At 44.2% G+C, this 17,123-nt stretch overlaps 1 protein-coding gene across 1 annotated transcript in view; it reads right to left on the bottom strand.

Annotated features, from left to right (window-relative positions):
• The window catches only part of slc6a1l (solute carrier family 6 member 1, like), a 70,066-nt gene extending 59,385 nt beyond the window's left edge, over positions 1–10,681 (bottom strand). Inside the window, exon 1 of the mRNA XM_056455456.1 lies at positions 10,474–10,681. Coding sequence (XP_056311431.1) covers positions 10,474–10,660 — 187 coding nt within the window. The 5' untranslated portion in view covers positions 10,661–10,681. The remainder of the gene's footprint in view (positions 1–10,473) is intronic.
• Between the last annotated feature and the right edge of the window lie 6,442 nt (positions 10,682–17,123).

The raw sequence follows: 17,123 nt of genomic DNA on the forward strand, positions 1-17,123 counted from the left end.
ACCACCGCAGTCAGTAGGCTCACGTCTAAGGACCACATGTGGAGGATCCAAAGATCTGGGCAAGGGTGCCAGATGGTGCCTTGTCCATGAGAGAGTAGGTCCTCTCTCAAAGGGCAGGGCCGTCACGAGGAGGGAGAGTTCTGACATCCAGGTCCGGTTGGGCCAGAGAGGCGCAACCAGCATGACCTGCTCCTCGTCCTCCCTGACCTTGCACAGTAACTGCGCAAGCAGGCTCACAGGGGGAAATGCATATTTGCACATGCCCCGAGGCCAACTGTGGGCCAGTGCATCTGTGCTGAGAGAGCCCTTGGTCAGGGAAAAAAAAACAACTGACAATGAGTGTTTTCAGGGGAAGCAAACAGATCAATCTGGGCTCCCCCGAATCGCGCCCATATCAGCTGAACTGACTCGGGGTGTAGTCTCTATTCTCCTGTACGTAAAGGCTGCCATGAGAGCACGTCGACTGCACAGTTGAGCTCGCCTGGAATGTGAATGGCTCGCAGCAATTTTAGCCGCGTATGACTCCAGAGGAGCAGACTGTGGGCAGGCTGAGACATGCCACGAGAGCAGATACCCCCCATGTGGTTGATATACGTCGCCATCACTGTGCTGTCCGTCCTGACCAGCACGTGCTGTCACTCCAGCCTCCACTGCCAACAGCTCTAGGCGATTGGTATGCCAATGCAACTAGATTCCTTTCCACATGCCCGCAACACACGGCCCCTTAGCCCATGTTAGAAGCATCTGTCGAAATGACAACATGACTGGACGCCTGTCCTAGAGGCACTCCAGCCTGTAGGAATGAGGGGTCATTCTAAGAGCTAAGGGGGCGGCGACACAGGGCAGTAACAGTGACTTGGTGTGTGCCCGTGTGCCATGTGTGTCTGGGGACTCAGATCGTAAAACCAGTGCTGAAGTGGTCTCATATGGAGTAATCCGAGCGGTGTGACTGCGAATGCCATATGCCCCAGGAGTCTCTGAAAAGATTTCAGTGGGACCACTATTTTCAGACAGTTCAGCATTAGCTGAGCGCGCTCTCCGGAGAAGCGCGCTGTGATGGTGACCGAGTCCATCTCTAGCCTCCGAAAAGAGATCCTTTGCACTGGGGCGAGTTAGCTATTTTCCCAGTTGACCTGAAGCCCCAACAGGTGGAGATGCCGGAGCACCTTGTCTCTTGTGCATAATCAATTGCTCCCGAGAGTGGGCTAAAATCAGCCAGTCGTCAAGACAATTGAGTATGCGGATGCCCGCGAGGCAAAGGGGCGCTAAGGCATCCTCTATGAGCTTGGTGAAGACCCGTGGAGACAGAAAGAGCCCGAAGGGGAGGACTTTGTACTGCCAAGCTCGACCTTCAAATGGCAACCGCAGAAACTGACGGTGGTGTGGAAGAATGGAGACATGGAAGTACGCGTCCTTCAGGTCTATCGCTACAAATCAATCCTAAGTATGTACGCACTGGAGGATGCGTTTCTGCGTGAGCATTCTGAACGGCAGCTAGTGCAGACAGCGGTTCAAAATGCGCAGATCTAGGATTGGCCCTGACCCACCGATCTTTTTGGGCAGAATGAAGTACGGGCTGTAAAACCCACTCTCCATCTTGGCTAGAGGAATCAGCTCAATTGCATACTTTGCCTGGAGGACAGCAACCTTCTCTCGCAAGACAGGTGCGGACAGGGGCCTGACCCTGGTGTAATACACAACTGTGAACTTGGGAGGCCGTCTTGCGAACTGAATCGCATAGCCGAGTCTGATTGTGCATATAATCCACCGCGAAGGCTGGCCCGCGCTAGCCAGGCAGGCAGCGCTCTCGCTAATGGACTCATCGCTACAATCCCTGATGTATGAGCAGTAGGGCATCACGGAGTGGGTGTGCTGATCTGGGAAGCACTGCGGTCCCACGGAAGAGCTGGAGGCAAGAGATTCACTCTCACCTCGCACCCAAATTCCAGAGGGAGGTCTCGAGAAGTGGGAGAAAGGAGACCGTCCTCCCAGTACCTGTTAGCCACTGCCTAAATGCACGGAACCTGCGAACCGGAGGGCATGGTGTCCCAGACTGGCAGAGTTCAGGCTGTCACATCCGGGGAAGTGGAAAAGTGCTCTCTCTGAAGAGCCCGCCCCCCCACCGGGGAGAGAGCAAGTTCGCTCTTCTCCAGATGGCCCGTCTCAGGAGCACTTCGTGGTCCGTTTTACTGGACTTAGCGGCGCCCTGGGGCGAGGAGCGCTGGTTATCTGTGAGGTGCTCGACGCTGCTGCTTGGCCGGAGGTGCAGGCGGGGCGGGGCAGCTCCCATAGACGGGCGCTCTCAGCGACAAGCCGTGGATGTGGATGGGTCATGGGGTGGGGGGGCAGGCGGTCTTACATCCCTGCTGATAGATAGCTCCCATCATATCTGACTGCACAGCCGTGAATTCCTGGGTAAATCCACCGACGTGTTGCCGAACAGGCCAGCCTGGGATATGGGGGAGTCAAGAAAGCGAACTTTGTTGACTCCACGCATATCTTTGCCAGGTTTTAGCCTGAGGTGGTGCTTCTGGGCCACTAATGTGGCCATCGTCCTTCCCAGGGCATACGCAGCGGACTTGAGCGGACGCAGCGGACTTGAGGTCCGTGTAGCTCAGTCGGGTGCGGTGTGTGGCTTGTAACAAGCCTGGGTCGGAACCACCCTGGTGCAGCTGGGCCAGCGCGCGCACATGGACCCTAGCACATGGACCCTAGCGTGCAGGGTGGAAGCAGCCTGTGTGTGCTCTGGCTAGTAGATTCTGGTAAATGATTAATGGAAGTCAATGGAGGAGAGATTTCAGTAAAAAAAAAAAACTGTGTAAAAGACAGCTGAGGAAACAGCTAATCTGTTACATGTCTGGGGGGTATTCCAGAAAGCAGGTTATGTGACATACCCGGGTAAGTTTAAGAGTAAGTGGATAACCTCAGCTTTTGGTTCCAAAAACGGAGGTAACTTTAGTAGTATGTTAAGTAGCCGTTAAGTAGCCATAGCAACTTACTCTCGGAAGATAACTTGCTCCGAAGGCGAGACAAACCGCGGGTCTGTCCTTACCATAGAAAACATTCAGTGCGGCTCTTTGTTTTTTAGTTAGGGCATTTCACTGTACAATGTGGCAATAGTGTGTAGAACCATCTGTACAGTAGGCCTGGAACTGAACTGTTTTATACACTTTTGTAGTTACCTGGCTATAAACCACTGTGTATCATTACACAGATGTTTCAGAGCGTGGCAATAGAGTAGTGGTCAGTGTACCAATAAAGAACAATGGTGCTCACAGTGGAGCGAGCTCGAATCTCGCAAATTTTTTTTCTCTTCCTCTCTCTCTGCACCCCTCACAATTTTCTGAGTGCTAAGAGACATGATTTGTCAAAAATACGTTTAATAATATAGTTTGGTCTGAAGTTAATTTCTTTATATTTTGAAATAAAATGAACGCTTTATACACACACATTTCTACATGTAACATATTTTTTCCTAAATATTTCTCACTTTAAGGCGATGCTCATTTGAAATTATTTGTCTTTGAAGATGGACCTTATATAGCTACTTTAGAATTAAAAGAAATAAATAAAAGATTGTTTTGTGAAACAATAGTGAAATTAAAATATGGAAAACTGCAGACATATTCTTACTCTGTTTGTTAGTTGAGGCAGAAGGAACTTCATCTGCATGCAAAACACAAAGAATAAAAAGAACCTAAAGCTACCTGTCAACAATCACTTACAACTGTGACAGATTTTGCGGTTTAAGGTCAATAAATAATTCAACCATTAATTATACCTTTATTAAGGGACAGAGCAGCTCAGAGTTATTTGGTGGCCCACAGCAGTTAGACAGGCCTCAGCCTCCTTTCTATTAGCCACATGACTGCAGCTCTGCACAAGACGTTTGGCCAGCGGAGAAATTAAAATGGTCGTGCCCTACTGAGCCTGGTTTCTCTCAAGGTTTTTTTTCTTCACTTCCGCCTTTAGTGAAGTTTTTTTTCCCTCTCCGCTGTCGCCACTGGCTTGCATGGTTCAGGATCTGTAGAGCTGCGCATCGTTGGATTTGCTCTTCAATATTTGGACTCTCAGTAGTGATTATTAAACCACACTGAACTGAGCTAAACTGAACTGAACTTAAACACTACAAACTGAACTACACTGTTCCTATTTACTATGACCTTTTATGTGAAGCTGCTTTGACACAATCTACATTGTATAAGCGCTATACAAATAAAGGTGAATTGAATTGAATTGAATTGAATGACAAAAAGAATATTTTGGAGTGCTTAATACATAGCCCCAATGACCAAATATTACATTTTAAGAAAATGTTTCTGTGTTTACTTTTGACTTTGGACAGAGTTCTTCTAGCTCCAAAAGGATTACAATTTATATAAGCCTTAAATACTAGTCAATATTAATTATTATTGTGGCCTTAAGGAATTAATGGCAGGAAAATTAAATGCGAATGGTTAATGAATGAATGGCAAATAATGAATGGTTACGTACTCAAAAAGGATGTTGTAGTTACATTTAATTTTTCATTACAATAAAAGGGATCATCTCCTTGCCGTTCCTAAAGTTGATGGTCCAGTGCCTGTAGTGAATGTTTTTGCTAATAAATACGTGTTCTTTTGATAACTCCTGAGTTTCGTGCATTTGTGAAGTGAGCTCTTCTGACATAATCTCTGAGGCTACTTCTGTTTAGAAATGTAATGCCTATAATGTTCATTAGAATTAGACCACAAGGGTTTCTAGATACTATATTATTTTATGTTGATATTTTAGTGTTGATAATTTGAGATTGTAAGCAGAGTGGCCTACAAAATCGTTGTATCAAAGCTGGTTTCTGCTAGATGAAACTGCAAATCTTCAGCAAACTTTCTTTGATCCCATATCTGACTTCAGCTCTTATTCATCTGACACACCGGCCACTTTTGGGTTAAAAATGTTTGATCCCAGCATAGGTAACAGTTCTTAATAAATAAAAGGTGACATGGTGGCTCAGTGGTTAGCACTGTCAAAGAAGGTCGCTGGTTCGAATCCGGCAGGGCTTTTTGTTGGCATTTCTGTGTAGAGTTTGCATGGTCTCCCAGTGTCTGCAAGGGTTTCCTCTGAGTGCTGTGGTTTCTGCCACAGACATGTGGTATAGGTGAATTGGATGAACTAAATTGACCATAGTGTATGAGTGCGTGTGCGAATGCGAGAGTGTATGGGTGTGTCCCAGTACTGGGTTGCGGCTGGAAGGGCATCTGCTGCATAAAACATATGCTGGAATAGCGGTGGTTAATTCTGTTGTGGTATCCCCTGATAAATAAGGCACTAAGCCAAATGAAATACATATACATTTATATATATATATAAGGAGTTCTGCTCGTTCATCCTCGTCAGTGTATACATTCCTCTGCTCGCGCACGCGAGCCTGGCGATACAGAAACTAGCTGATCAGATCACGATGATAGAGCAACAACACCCGGACTCTGTTTTAATCATTCTTGGGGATTTTAACAAAGCAAAACTGTCCCGTGAACTGCCAAAATATAGACAGCATGTTACATGTCCCACAAGAGACAGCAATATACTGGATCACTGCTATACTACAATTAAGGATGCATACCGCTCCGTCCAACGTGCAGCTTTGGGACACTCTGACCATTGTTTGATTCATCTCATTCCATTCTACAGGCAGAAACTGAAAACAGCCAAACCTGTATTAAGATCTGTGAAAAGATGGACTAACGAAACAGAGCGGGATCTACAAGCCTGTTTCGACCTCACTGACTGGAGTGTTTTTGAAGCTGCTGCAAACGATCTGAATGAGCTCACAGAGACTGTAACATCCTATATCAGTTTCTGTGAAGACATGTGCATTCCTACCAGGACTCAACTCACATAAAACAATGACAAACCATGGTTCACTGTAAAACTCAGACAGCTACGTTAGGCCAAGGAGGTTTCTTACAGGAATGGGAATAGGGCCTTGTATAAGCAGGCCAAATACACACTGGAAAAGGAGATCAGAATCGCAAAGAGGAATTATTCTGAGAAACTAAGGAGTCAGTTCTCTTCCAGCGACTCAGCATCTGTGTGGAAAAGTCTGAAAAACATCACAAACTACAAGACACCATCCCCCAGCACTGTAGACAATGAACGACTTCCAAACGACCTGAATGAGTTTTACTGCCGGTTTGAGAAAACCCCCCACACCCACTCTGAACTGCTCTTCACGCCACCATTAACACCTCCACCACCCCCCGCCTCCCCCATACCTGCACTTCAGTTTAGTGAAGATGTGGTTCACCAGGTCTTTCGGAAACAGAAGATGAAAAAAGCACCAGGCCCAGATTTTATAACACCAGCCTGTTTAAAATCCTGTGCTGACCAACTGGCCCCCATCTTCACCCTGATCTTCAACAGATCACTAGAGCTGTGTGAAGTGCCCTCCTACCTCAAACGCTCCACCTTCATCCCCATCCCAAAGAAACCCAAACTTACAGGACTAAATGACTACAGACCGGTGGCACTAACATTTGTGGTCATGAAGTCTTTTGAAAAACTGGTGCTGGCCCACCTGAAGGACATCACTGAACCCTCACTGGACTCTCTTCAGTTTGCCTACAGAGCAAACATGTCTGTGGATGATGCAGTAAATATGGGACTGCATTATGCTCTGCAACACCTAGACAGACCAGGGACCTATGTGAGGATCTTGTTTGTTGACTTCAGCTCGGCGTTTAACACTATCATCCTAAAACTTCTCCTGCCCAAATTAACTCTCTTAAATTAAGATTAGCTCTCTGTGCCCACCTCTGTCTGTCAGTGGATCAACAGCTTCCTAACGGACAGGCAGCAGCTGGTGAAGCTGGGAAAATTCTCATCTAGTATCGCACAATCAGCACTGGCGCCCCCCAGGGGTGTGTCCTCTCCCCACTGCTCTTCTCCCTTTACACGAATGACTGCACTTCAAAAGACTCCTCTGTAAAGCTCTTGAAGTTTGCAGACGACACCACACTTATCGGCCTCATTCAGGACGGTGACGAGTCTGCTTACAGACAGGAGGTTAAGGAGTTGGCTGTCTGGTGCAGTCACAACAACCTGGAGCTCAACACGCTCAAAACAGTGGAGATGATAGTGGACTTCAGGAGAAACCCCCCTGCTCTCCCCCCACTGAGCATCATGGACAGCATTGTGGCAGCAGTGGAGTCATTCAGGTTCCTGGGCACCACCATCTCTCAGGACCTGAGGTGGAACACTCACATTGACTCCATTGTCATAAAAGCTCAACAGAGGCTGTACTTTCTTCGTCAGCTGAGGAAGTTTAACCTCCCAAAGGAGCTGCTAAAACAGTTCTACACCTCCATCATTAAATCAGTCATCTGCACATCAATAACTGTCTGGTTTAGCTCAGCTACTAAATATGACCTCCAAAGACTATGTCGAATAGTTTGGACTGCTGAGCGAATCACTGGTACAACCCTTCCTACTCCCCAAGAACTGTACTTATCCAGAGCGAGCAGAAGGGCTCCCAAAATCACTCTGGACCCCTCACACCCAGCACACTGCCTCTTTGAACTTTTACCTTCTGGTCGACGCTACAGAGCACTGCGCACCAGAACAGCCCGACACAGAAACAGTTTCTTCCCTCAGGCAATCCATCTCATGAACACTTGATGATAATAATTGCGAAACCAACATCACTACTTGCTATACACTTTTATACACATATACACTTATTTAACAACACACTTTACATGCCAATTTGCACATAACAGCTGCACATATAACTTATATAGTAATAAACATGTACATACACTTGTCAATCTGTATATTTGCACTCACTACTTCTATTTTTTTTATATATATATATATTTATTATCTGTTTTTTGTCCTGTCTCTGTAATCCTGTTGCACTGTAGAAGCTCTGTCACGAAAACAAATTCCTCGTATGTGTGAACATACCTGGCAATAAAGCTCTTTCTGATTCTGAGATATATATATATATATATATATATATATATATATATATATATATATATATATATATATATATATATTTTGTCACGATCACCAGCGATCCAACCTGTGCAGATCGCTGGTATAAACACGGATCGATGGAGAACTACAAATCCGCCATTTAATGGACTTCATATTCAGTCATGCACCACACACACACAACCGATTCCTGATCATGACTGATTACACTCACACAGCTGAAGCTGCGCATAGACTGATTATTTGGAATATTTAAACAACACAGACACACACACTTTTGCTGAGTCTTGTAATCTGTTTATGTGACATTCCTTGGTCTTGCTTTGCCGTGTTTTTTTACCCTTTCCTCGTTTATTTGTTTATTCCTGTCTGCCTCTGACCATCTGCCTGCCTGTTGACTACAATTCTGGATTGCCTGTATACATCTATTTGCTTCGTGTTTTCTGTTGCTTGCCTGACCATCCCTGTTCAATAAAACCCTGCATTTGGATCAGCACCCTTGTTGTCAGCGTCACTGTCACCGTTACAGTAGACTTAGCCACAACATGGATCCAGCAGAGCAGGTCAGTCAGCTCACCCAAGGAGTTAACACCCTCGAGGACCATATTAATACATTTTTGAACATTGTCAACGATTCAGATATTCCAGAAATTTTTCTTATTCATTTCTTTTATAATGGACTAAATGAACCATTAATATTCCCACTCTCAAATTTTGGTCCTCGAGGGTCTCCTCCACTTCACCAAGAGTGAGGGGAGACCCACTGATATGCAGAGCCATATCCAGCGCTTCTTGAAGAGTCAAGAAGCGCTGGATATGGCTCTGCATATCAGTGGGTCTCCCCTCACTCTTGGTGAAGTGGAGGAGACCCCTAAATGTTTTTTGGAGGGGGCAGTGTACAGTGAGTCCAGCTGACAACAGGGCTTGCTATACACCCCACCGCAACATTAATGCTGGGATCACCATCACTCCTGTCTCCTGCACATCAGCCAGTGAACAAAATGGCCACCAGCGCTTAATCACTGCCAGATCCTTTGTCGCTGCCAGAGCCTTTGCTGCCACCAGAGCCGTCAGAGTTGACGCCACCGCCACCAGAGATGCCAGAGTCGACGCCACGGCCACCTGAGCCATTGACACCACCAGGTCCTCCTGAATTCCCCGATTGTCCAAGGGCCCCAGATCCCCTTGAATTCCCTGAATGGCCAGGGGTGCCAGATCCTCTTGAATTCTCAGACTGGCCAAGGGCGCCTGAATTCCCCAAATGGCCAGGGGCGCCAACTTAACCAAAGCCTCCTGACCCACTAGGGTTGAATGAACTGTCAGTGCCTCCTGAACCTAAGCCTTATGATCCACTGGGGTTGGATGAACTGACAGTGCATCCTGAACCAAAGCCTCCTGACCCACTGGGGTTTGATGAACTGCCAGTGCCTTCTGAACCTAAGTCACCTGACCCACTGGGGTTTGATGAACTGCCAGTGCCTGATAAACCTGAGCCTCCAGATCTACTGCTGCTCCACACTCCAGGCCCTCCGCAGCGCCACGCTCCACACACTCCGCAGTTCCATGCTCCAGGCCCCCTGCAGCTCCATGCTCCAGGTACACTTCCACTAAATGGTCCTGGCCCTCCATCCCTCCCCCTGTTCCAATCTGCTCCACCTCCCTCCTTGTATGCTCCTAGAGGAAGGGGGGGTCTCTGTCACGGTTACCAGCGATCCAACCTGTGCAGATCTGCCATTTAACAGACTACATATTCAGTCATGCACCACACACACACACACACAACTGGTTCCTGATCATGACTGATTACACTCACACAGCTGAAGTTGCTCATAGACTGATTACTTAGACAATTTAAACAGCACAGACACACTGTCTTGTTATCTGTTTATGTGACATTACAACGCATTTTCCTTGGTCTTGCTTTGCCGTGTTTCTTGACCCTCACATCCTTTATTTGTTTATTCCTGTCTGCTGCCTGCCTCTAACCATCTGCCTGCGTATTGACTACGATTCTGAATTGCCTGTATACATCTGTTTGCTCGTGTGTTGACTGTTGCTTGCCTGACCATCCCGGTTCAATAAAACCCTGCATTTGGATCCGCACCCCTGTTTGTCAGTGTCACCATTTTATTTATTTATTTATATATATATATATATATATATATATATATATATATATATATATATATATATATATATATATATATATATATGACTTGCATAATTACCCTGACTTGCCTAATTAACCTAGTTTAACCTTTAAATCGCCCTTTAAGCTGAATACTAGTGTCTTGAAAAATATCTAGTAAAATATTATGCACTGTCATCATGGCAAAGATAAAAGAAATTAATTATTAGAAATTAGTTATTAAAACTATTATGTTTAGAAATGTGTTGACAAAAATATTATCTTCGTTAAACAGAAATTGAGGAAAAAAAACATATCTATATATATATATAAGAAGCAGCCTAACAAATTCATCTGTCTTCTCTTACCTCCACCATTCTTTCCACACAGATATGGGAACCTCCATACATTTCCAAGACCAATAGCATATCCAACGCAGGACAGCAGGAAGTCAAATTTTCCTTTCCAGCTTCCTCTATCTGGTATTTTATTCTCCTTCTCTTCAACGGGAACACTGTTGTGATCCAGATCCTCAAACGGGATAGCCTGCTTCATGTCTGAGGGTGAGTTGAGGTCCACTGTGGGATTTCTAGGAAAGGGATAAACAGTGTATAACAGTCGATTTAATTTTTGAATAATAAGACTGAAAGGTCAAATTATTAACTAAGTCACTTGATAAAGTGATAATCATAATAAAACCATTGTTTTAGCCTGATCTATAGAGAGAACTTTAGGTAATACAGTAGCTGCTCTAAAGAATGTGGCTGGGGAAATGCCGTTTACCTTGCTGACCCCAGTACTTCATTTGCATGCTTTGTTTAGGTTTGTCTCCACTTGTATATATTACTCCCTGTAAAATGTATTTAAACTAAGTGTTCTCATTAAAGGATTCTGCTTTGAAGATACCCAAAATTTTCTCCTCATTTGTCTCTGCTTTAAAACAGTTTTGGTGCCATGACATCCAGATGGAGACTGAAAAATTCACCTAAATCAAGTTTGAATCTTTATTTTCAACAAATATCAGACTTCACTTTGTTTCCAGCTCAACGTCAATTTGAAGTAAACAGCTGAGGTCACATTCTCAACAATTAGGCGACTGCAACCCTAATGGAAGTTGAATCTACCTGAATTCTAATTGAAACATCAAGCTCAGGAAAGATCAGACTTCTCTCCAGACTGAATCTTTTTAGTTCAACCACAATTTGTTGAATTTTCACTCTATAAAAATAACTGTAAGAACTGTACAAACCAGTACATTTGGTTACCCTGTGTACCATCAGAGAAGAGTTAACAAACAGCTGTGGGTTTAGTTAGCTAAGTTATCCTTTATTTTATAATTTTTTTTACAGCTGAAAGTTATCTTTTGTAATAATAAGTGATCCTTTGTTTTTCAGGCAGGGAAGTTAGCATTTGGTGCTAACATTTGTAATCCTCTTTTCAGGCAGTGATGTTTAGCATTTTGTGCTAAAAAATTTGGAATCCTCTGTTTTCAGGCAGGAAAATTAGCATTTTTGTGCTGAAATTACAAAAAAAGTATAAACACAGTTCAAATACAGTACAATAAAGTTTAACAGCAGTATAAGTTGCAGTAAACGAGTAAAAACAAGTAAACTCCATCTTTACTGCACTTGTGCTCAAGGATGGGCAAAAATACATTGAAATGTATTATAAAATAAAATACTAAATACCTCAGTTTTACATGTATCAAAATAAAATAAAGTATTTTGTATTTTGAAAATACTACAAAACACTTTTGCAAGGGAGCAACACCTTTCTTCACAAACTTTCTATCAATAGGCCTATTAGATCAATCCCTTCACCATTAAACTGACTGTTTCTCTCAGCAAGTTTAAGTCAGCTTACTTGCTCCTGTACACGAAGAGGTATTTATAAACTTTTGTTTCTCTTTTCAATTCAATTCAATTCAATTCACCTTTATTTGTATAGCGCTTATACAATGTAGATTGTGTCAAAGCAGCTTCACATAAAAGGTCATAGTAAATAGGAACAGTGTAGTTCAGTTTGTAGTGTTTAAGTTCAGTTCAGTTTAGCTCAGTTCAGTGTGGTTTAATAATCATTACTGAGAGTCCAAATACTGAAGAGCAAATCCAACGATGCATAGCTTTATAGATCCCGAACCATGCAAGCTAATGGCGACAGCGGAGAGGGAAAAAAAACTTCACTAAATGGCGAAAGTGAAGAAAAAAAAACCTTGAGAGAAACCAGGCTCAGTTGGGCATGACCATTTTAATTTCTCCGCTGGCCAAACGTCTTGTGCAGAGCTGCAATCTCAGTGGCGGAGGCTGGAAGCTGGCCTCAGCGAAGACTCGTCTGTCTCTGGAGCGTCACAGGAATCAGTCTCATGTTCTCCACTCCTCCATGACCACCACAGTAGCTGCTCAGGATACGGCCTGGTCCAGGATATGGAAACTTTGGGATCATCTCGTCGTTGGTCTTGGATCAAATCAGTGACTCTGCATAGTCTGAGGGCCTCACGAAGAGTATCCCCAGGTGGAAATGGAGAATAAGAAAATAATTAGCGTAGCTGCTGTTCATAGTGTATATAAAGAAGATGCAGAACCTGTGTGGAAGCCCACTAAGTGGTGCACTGAATGTATGCTTTACTGAACAGATAGATCTTTAATCTAGTTTTGAATTGGGAGAGTGTGTCTGAGCCACGGACGTTATCAGGAAGGCTATTCCAGAGTTTAGGAGCTATAAATGAGAAGGCTCGACCTCTTTAATTTTAGTATAAATTTTGAACAAATTTCATAGAGAAAGTCCTGTCCTGAAGATGATCTCTTTAATCACTATAAAAATCATGTAATGCAGATAATAAATTGGAATATAGTACTACATCTCTTCATTGTGTTTCCATCCATTGCGTGGCCAGTAAAAATGCGATCTATGAAGAGGTCATTTTAATTTTGTTCACATCATGTTTTTTTTTTTTTTTTTTTTCTTTTTTTTTGCCATAGAAATCTTCAACGCTTAATGTAAAAACATGATTTCTGAAAACGATTAAAATCTTCAGTTTTAGTCATTTCCATTAATCATGTTTTTTTTTTTTTTTTTTTTGCAATTGTACTCTTCAGTGAACAACATGAAACATGATGTCTCTTTAAAATAGAGTTATCTATTTTTGCAAGTCTGGAGTCTTTGACCAGTCAGTATAGACTGGAGTCTATTGTGACACTTTGACATCTTTAAACAACATCTTTCCTCTTCATTAACTTTACTGTGCACCTGCAGATCACCAGTGTAGGACTTATTTTAGTTTCAACAACAGATTAACTCTCTTGACTTGTCTGTTTTAGAGGTGGAAGAGCAGGGTCAGGTTAGGACCCTCTTGCACAGGTATCAGTCTGTCTTTTCCACTCATGACCAGGACTTAGGGTGTACTAATCTGATCTCCCATGACATTCCCCTTACAGATGATGTCCTGATTCGGGAGCGGTATAGAGGCTTGCTCCCTTCTGGGTATGATGTGGTTAAAACTCACATCAACCAGTTGCTGGAAGCCTAAAGTATACGTGAGATCTGTAGTCCATATGCGTCTCCTATAGTGTTAGTAAAGAAAAAAGACGGTAGTCTACGCAGACTATGCGTAGTCTACCGGCAATTGAATGCAAAGACTAGGAAGGATGCATTTCTGCTGCCCCGTATAGAAGAAACTTTGGATGCACTGACCGGAGCCTGCTGGTTCTCCACTTTGGATTTGGCCAGTGGGTACAACCAGATTCCAGTCACTGATTTGGGTCATGTAGTGTCATCTCAGGGCGTTGCCACAGACCCCAGTAAATTGGAGGTAGTAGCAAATTAGGGGCGTCCAAGTAATGTAACAGAACTTTGTTCATTTTTAGGGTTTGCCAGCTATTATCGCCGCTTTGTGGAGGGGTTTGCCAAGTTGGCGGCCTCTCTTCATAAGCTGGTGGCTGAATTTGTTGAGGGCAAGCGACAGAAGCCTACGAGAGTCTGCTTGGCTAGTGCATGGACTAGGCATTGTCAGAGCTCATTTGACTCCTTAAAGGAGAAACTTACCACATCACCTATACTCGCTTACGCTGATTTCTCATTCCCCTTTATTCTAGAAGTAGATGCAAGTCATCGGGGCCTAGGAGCTGTACTCTCCCAAGAACAGGAGGGAAAGGTGCGACCCATTGCTTTTGTCAGTCGTAGTTTGCGGCCCACACTCAAGTGGGCCAAGACAGAAAAATTTAGAGAGTATGTGTTGGGGCATGAATGTATTGCCTTTACTGACAATAACCCCTTGAGTCATCTAGTGACGGCGAAGCTGGGGGCCACTGAACACCGCTGGCCTTCCCAGCTGGCTGTTTTTGACTTTGAGGTTCGCTACCGTCCTGGTAAGAATAATGGTATTGCAGACGCACTTTCTAGGCAGCAGATAGTGAGATGGTGGGGTCTTTGCTACCAGCTACTGCGGTTCCTACAGCTTTACAACAGGCTGTTAGAGGGGAGCCAGTGTATACAGTCACTCAAGCAGCACTTAAGGTTTTCTCAAATCATTCACCAGCTGACTTAAGGGGGCTGCAAGAGTCTGACCCATATATAGGTAGGGTCTTGTTGTTTTGGCGAAGCAAGAGGTTTCCCTGTTTGGATGAATGCAAATTATTGTACAAAAGTAGCGTAACTATACTTCGTCAGTAGACCGTTTGGTAGAACATAATGAAGTTTTACACCATCAAATCTTCCGCCCCAATGTGAGGGAAGAAGGTTTTTAGATGGTTCTGCCTGCAGTATTAAGGAAGGAAGTTTTGAGGCACTCGCACCAGGAGTATGGTAACCAGGTCTTTGAATGGACCACTGAGTTGGTGTGCCAGCATTGCTACTGGCCAGGTATGTCTGGGAAGGTGGCCTGTTGGTGCAGGGAGTGTGAACGCTGCCAGGCTGCGAAAGATGGACCACATGGGACATCCAGTATTATGCAACACAATTTGCTCGCCGCTAGGCCCAATGAGACCTTGGCCATTGACTTTACTGTGTTAGAGCCATCCAGTTCGAGTTTGGAGAATGGTCTGGTGATGACTGACGTTTTCACAAAGTACACCCTGGCTGTTCCAACCCGAGATCAAAGGGCGGAAACTGTAGCTCAGGTGTTGGTGGTGGAGTGGTTTTGTAAGTTCGGGGTTCTTGGTCGTATACATTCTGACCAGGGCCGAAATTTTTAATCTTCCCTTATACAACAGCTTTGTTGCTTATATAAAGTAGAGAAATCTCGAATCACACCGTACCACCCTGCTGGAAACAGCCAGTGTGAGAGGTTTAACCGAACCCTACACAACCTGTTGCGCAATCTGCCTCCTTCCAGTAAGCGAGACTGGGCCTCATGTCTTCCACAAGTTCTGTTTGCTATAATACTACCCCCCACCAATCAACAGGTGAATCACCATTCTATTAGCTGTTTGGTCAGGAGCCTCCGGTACCTGTTGACTTTTTATTAGGTAACGTGGAGGAGGCAGCTTCAGGAACGGTACATGAGTGGGTGGGAGAGCACCAAACTCGACTTCAAGTGGTGTTTGAAGGCGCACGGGGACACCCAAAAGTTGCAGCAGAACGGCGTACGAGATGCCCCACTGGGTGAGGGGCAGTTGGTCTACCTTCGTGATCTTGGTGTAAGAGGTACAATGTTGAATCTCCTCCATTTGCAACACTAACTACAGCAAATGTAGAGGTACAAACTTATTACAACTTATTACAACTCAATATTTTTCTATGGCCACTAGATGTCACTCTTAGACTGTTTTGCTAAGATCAGCACACTCCCCATCTGGTATAATTTTTATACCACTGTGCCTTTGCATAACAACACCACCTCTGAAATTGGTCTTATGTACACCTTAGGATTGCCTTCTTTGATGACCTTTACCTCCACTTTACGTATCTTAAGATCTTGACTTGGAATGGTGTTTACTATAATTCCTGTAGGCCATTCATTTCTCTTTAGTAATGCATCCTTCAGAAGCACAACATCACCAATCTAAAGGTTTTGGTTGTCTTCCTGCCACTTTCTCCTTTGCTGAAGTGTTGTTAAGTATTCTTTACGCCAACATTTCCAAAAGGCATCCGCAAGGCTTTGCACCTGCTTCCACTGTTTGTTATACAGGTCTTTAAGATCATACTCTCCATTTGGCGCATACACAGTTTCCAACTTTTGAGTTAATATTGAAGCAGGTGAAAGAACATTTGGCATGTCTGGGTCAGATGGAATTGGAACCAGAGGCCTGGCATTCATTATGGTCATTATTTCTGCCATGAGAGTAACAAGGACTTTATGTGACAACCTTGTAGAAGTCTTGAGAAGGCATCCAAAATTCTCCTTGCAACCCCTATCAACCTTTCCCACACCCCACCCATATGTGAGGAATGGGGGAGTTGAAGACCCAAGTACATCCTTGATTCTGTAGATGGCTTTTGAACTCTGAATCTTCTGTGTTTATCTTGAGCTCTTTACAGGCTCCGATAAAATTAGTTCCACGATCAGACCTAAATAGTTTGACGGGACCTCGGACAGCAATAAATCTTCTCAATGCATTTATGAAGCTTGAGGAGGATAGTGACTCAATCACTTCGAAATGCACGGCTTGTGTACCCAAACATGTAAAAATAACTGCCCATCGTTTACTCTCCACATGGCCTCCCCTTGTTCGACAGGCATAGACCTCCCACGGACCAAACACATCAACGCCAACGTTGGAGAATGGAGGATCTGGGTTGACTCGTTCACGAGGCAAGTTGGACATTTTTTGCTCTTCCAGTCTCCCTCTAAGCCTTTTACATGTTACACAATGGTTTATGATGCTTGACACTAGCCTTTTACCTCCCATTATCCATAATCCAGCCGACTTAATAGCACCTTCTGTAAAATGTCTACCCTGGTGTGCAAGTTTCTCGTGAAAGTGTTTGATGAGTAGAGTGGCTATATGATTGTTCTTGGGAACAATGACAGGGTGATTCTCTTCCCAACATATTTCAGCTGATGCTAGACATCCTCCAACAC

The sequence above is a fragment of the Danio aesculapii genome, chromosome 4 (genome assembly GCF_903798145.1).
Source record: "Danio aesculapii chromosome 4, fDanAes4.1, whole genome shotgun sequence".
NCBI lineage: Eukaryota > Metazoa > Chordata > Actinopteri > Cypriniformes > Danionidae > Danio > Danio aesculapii.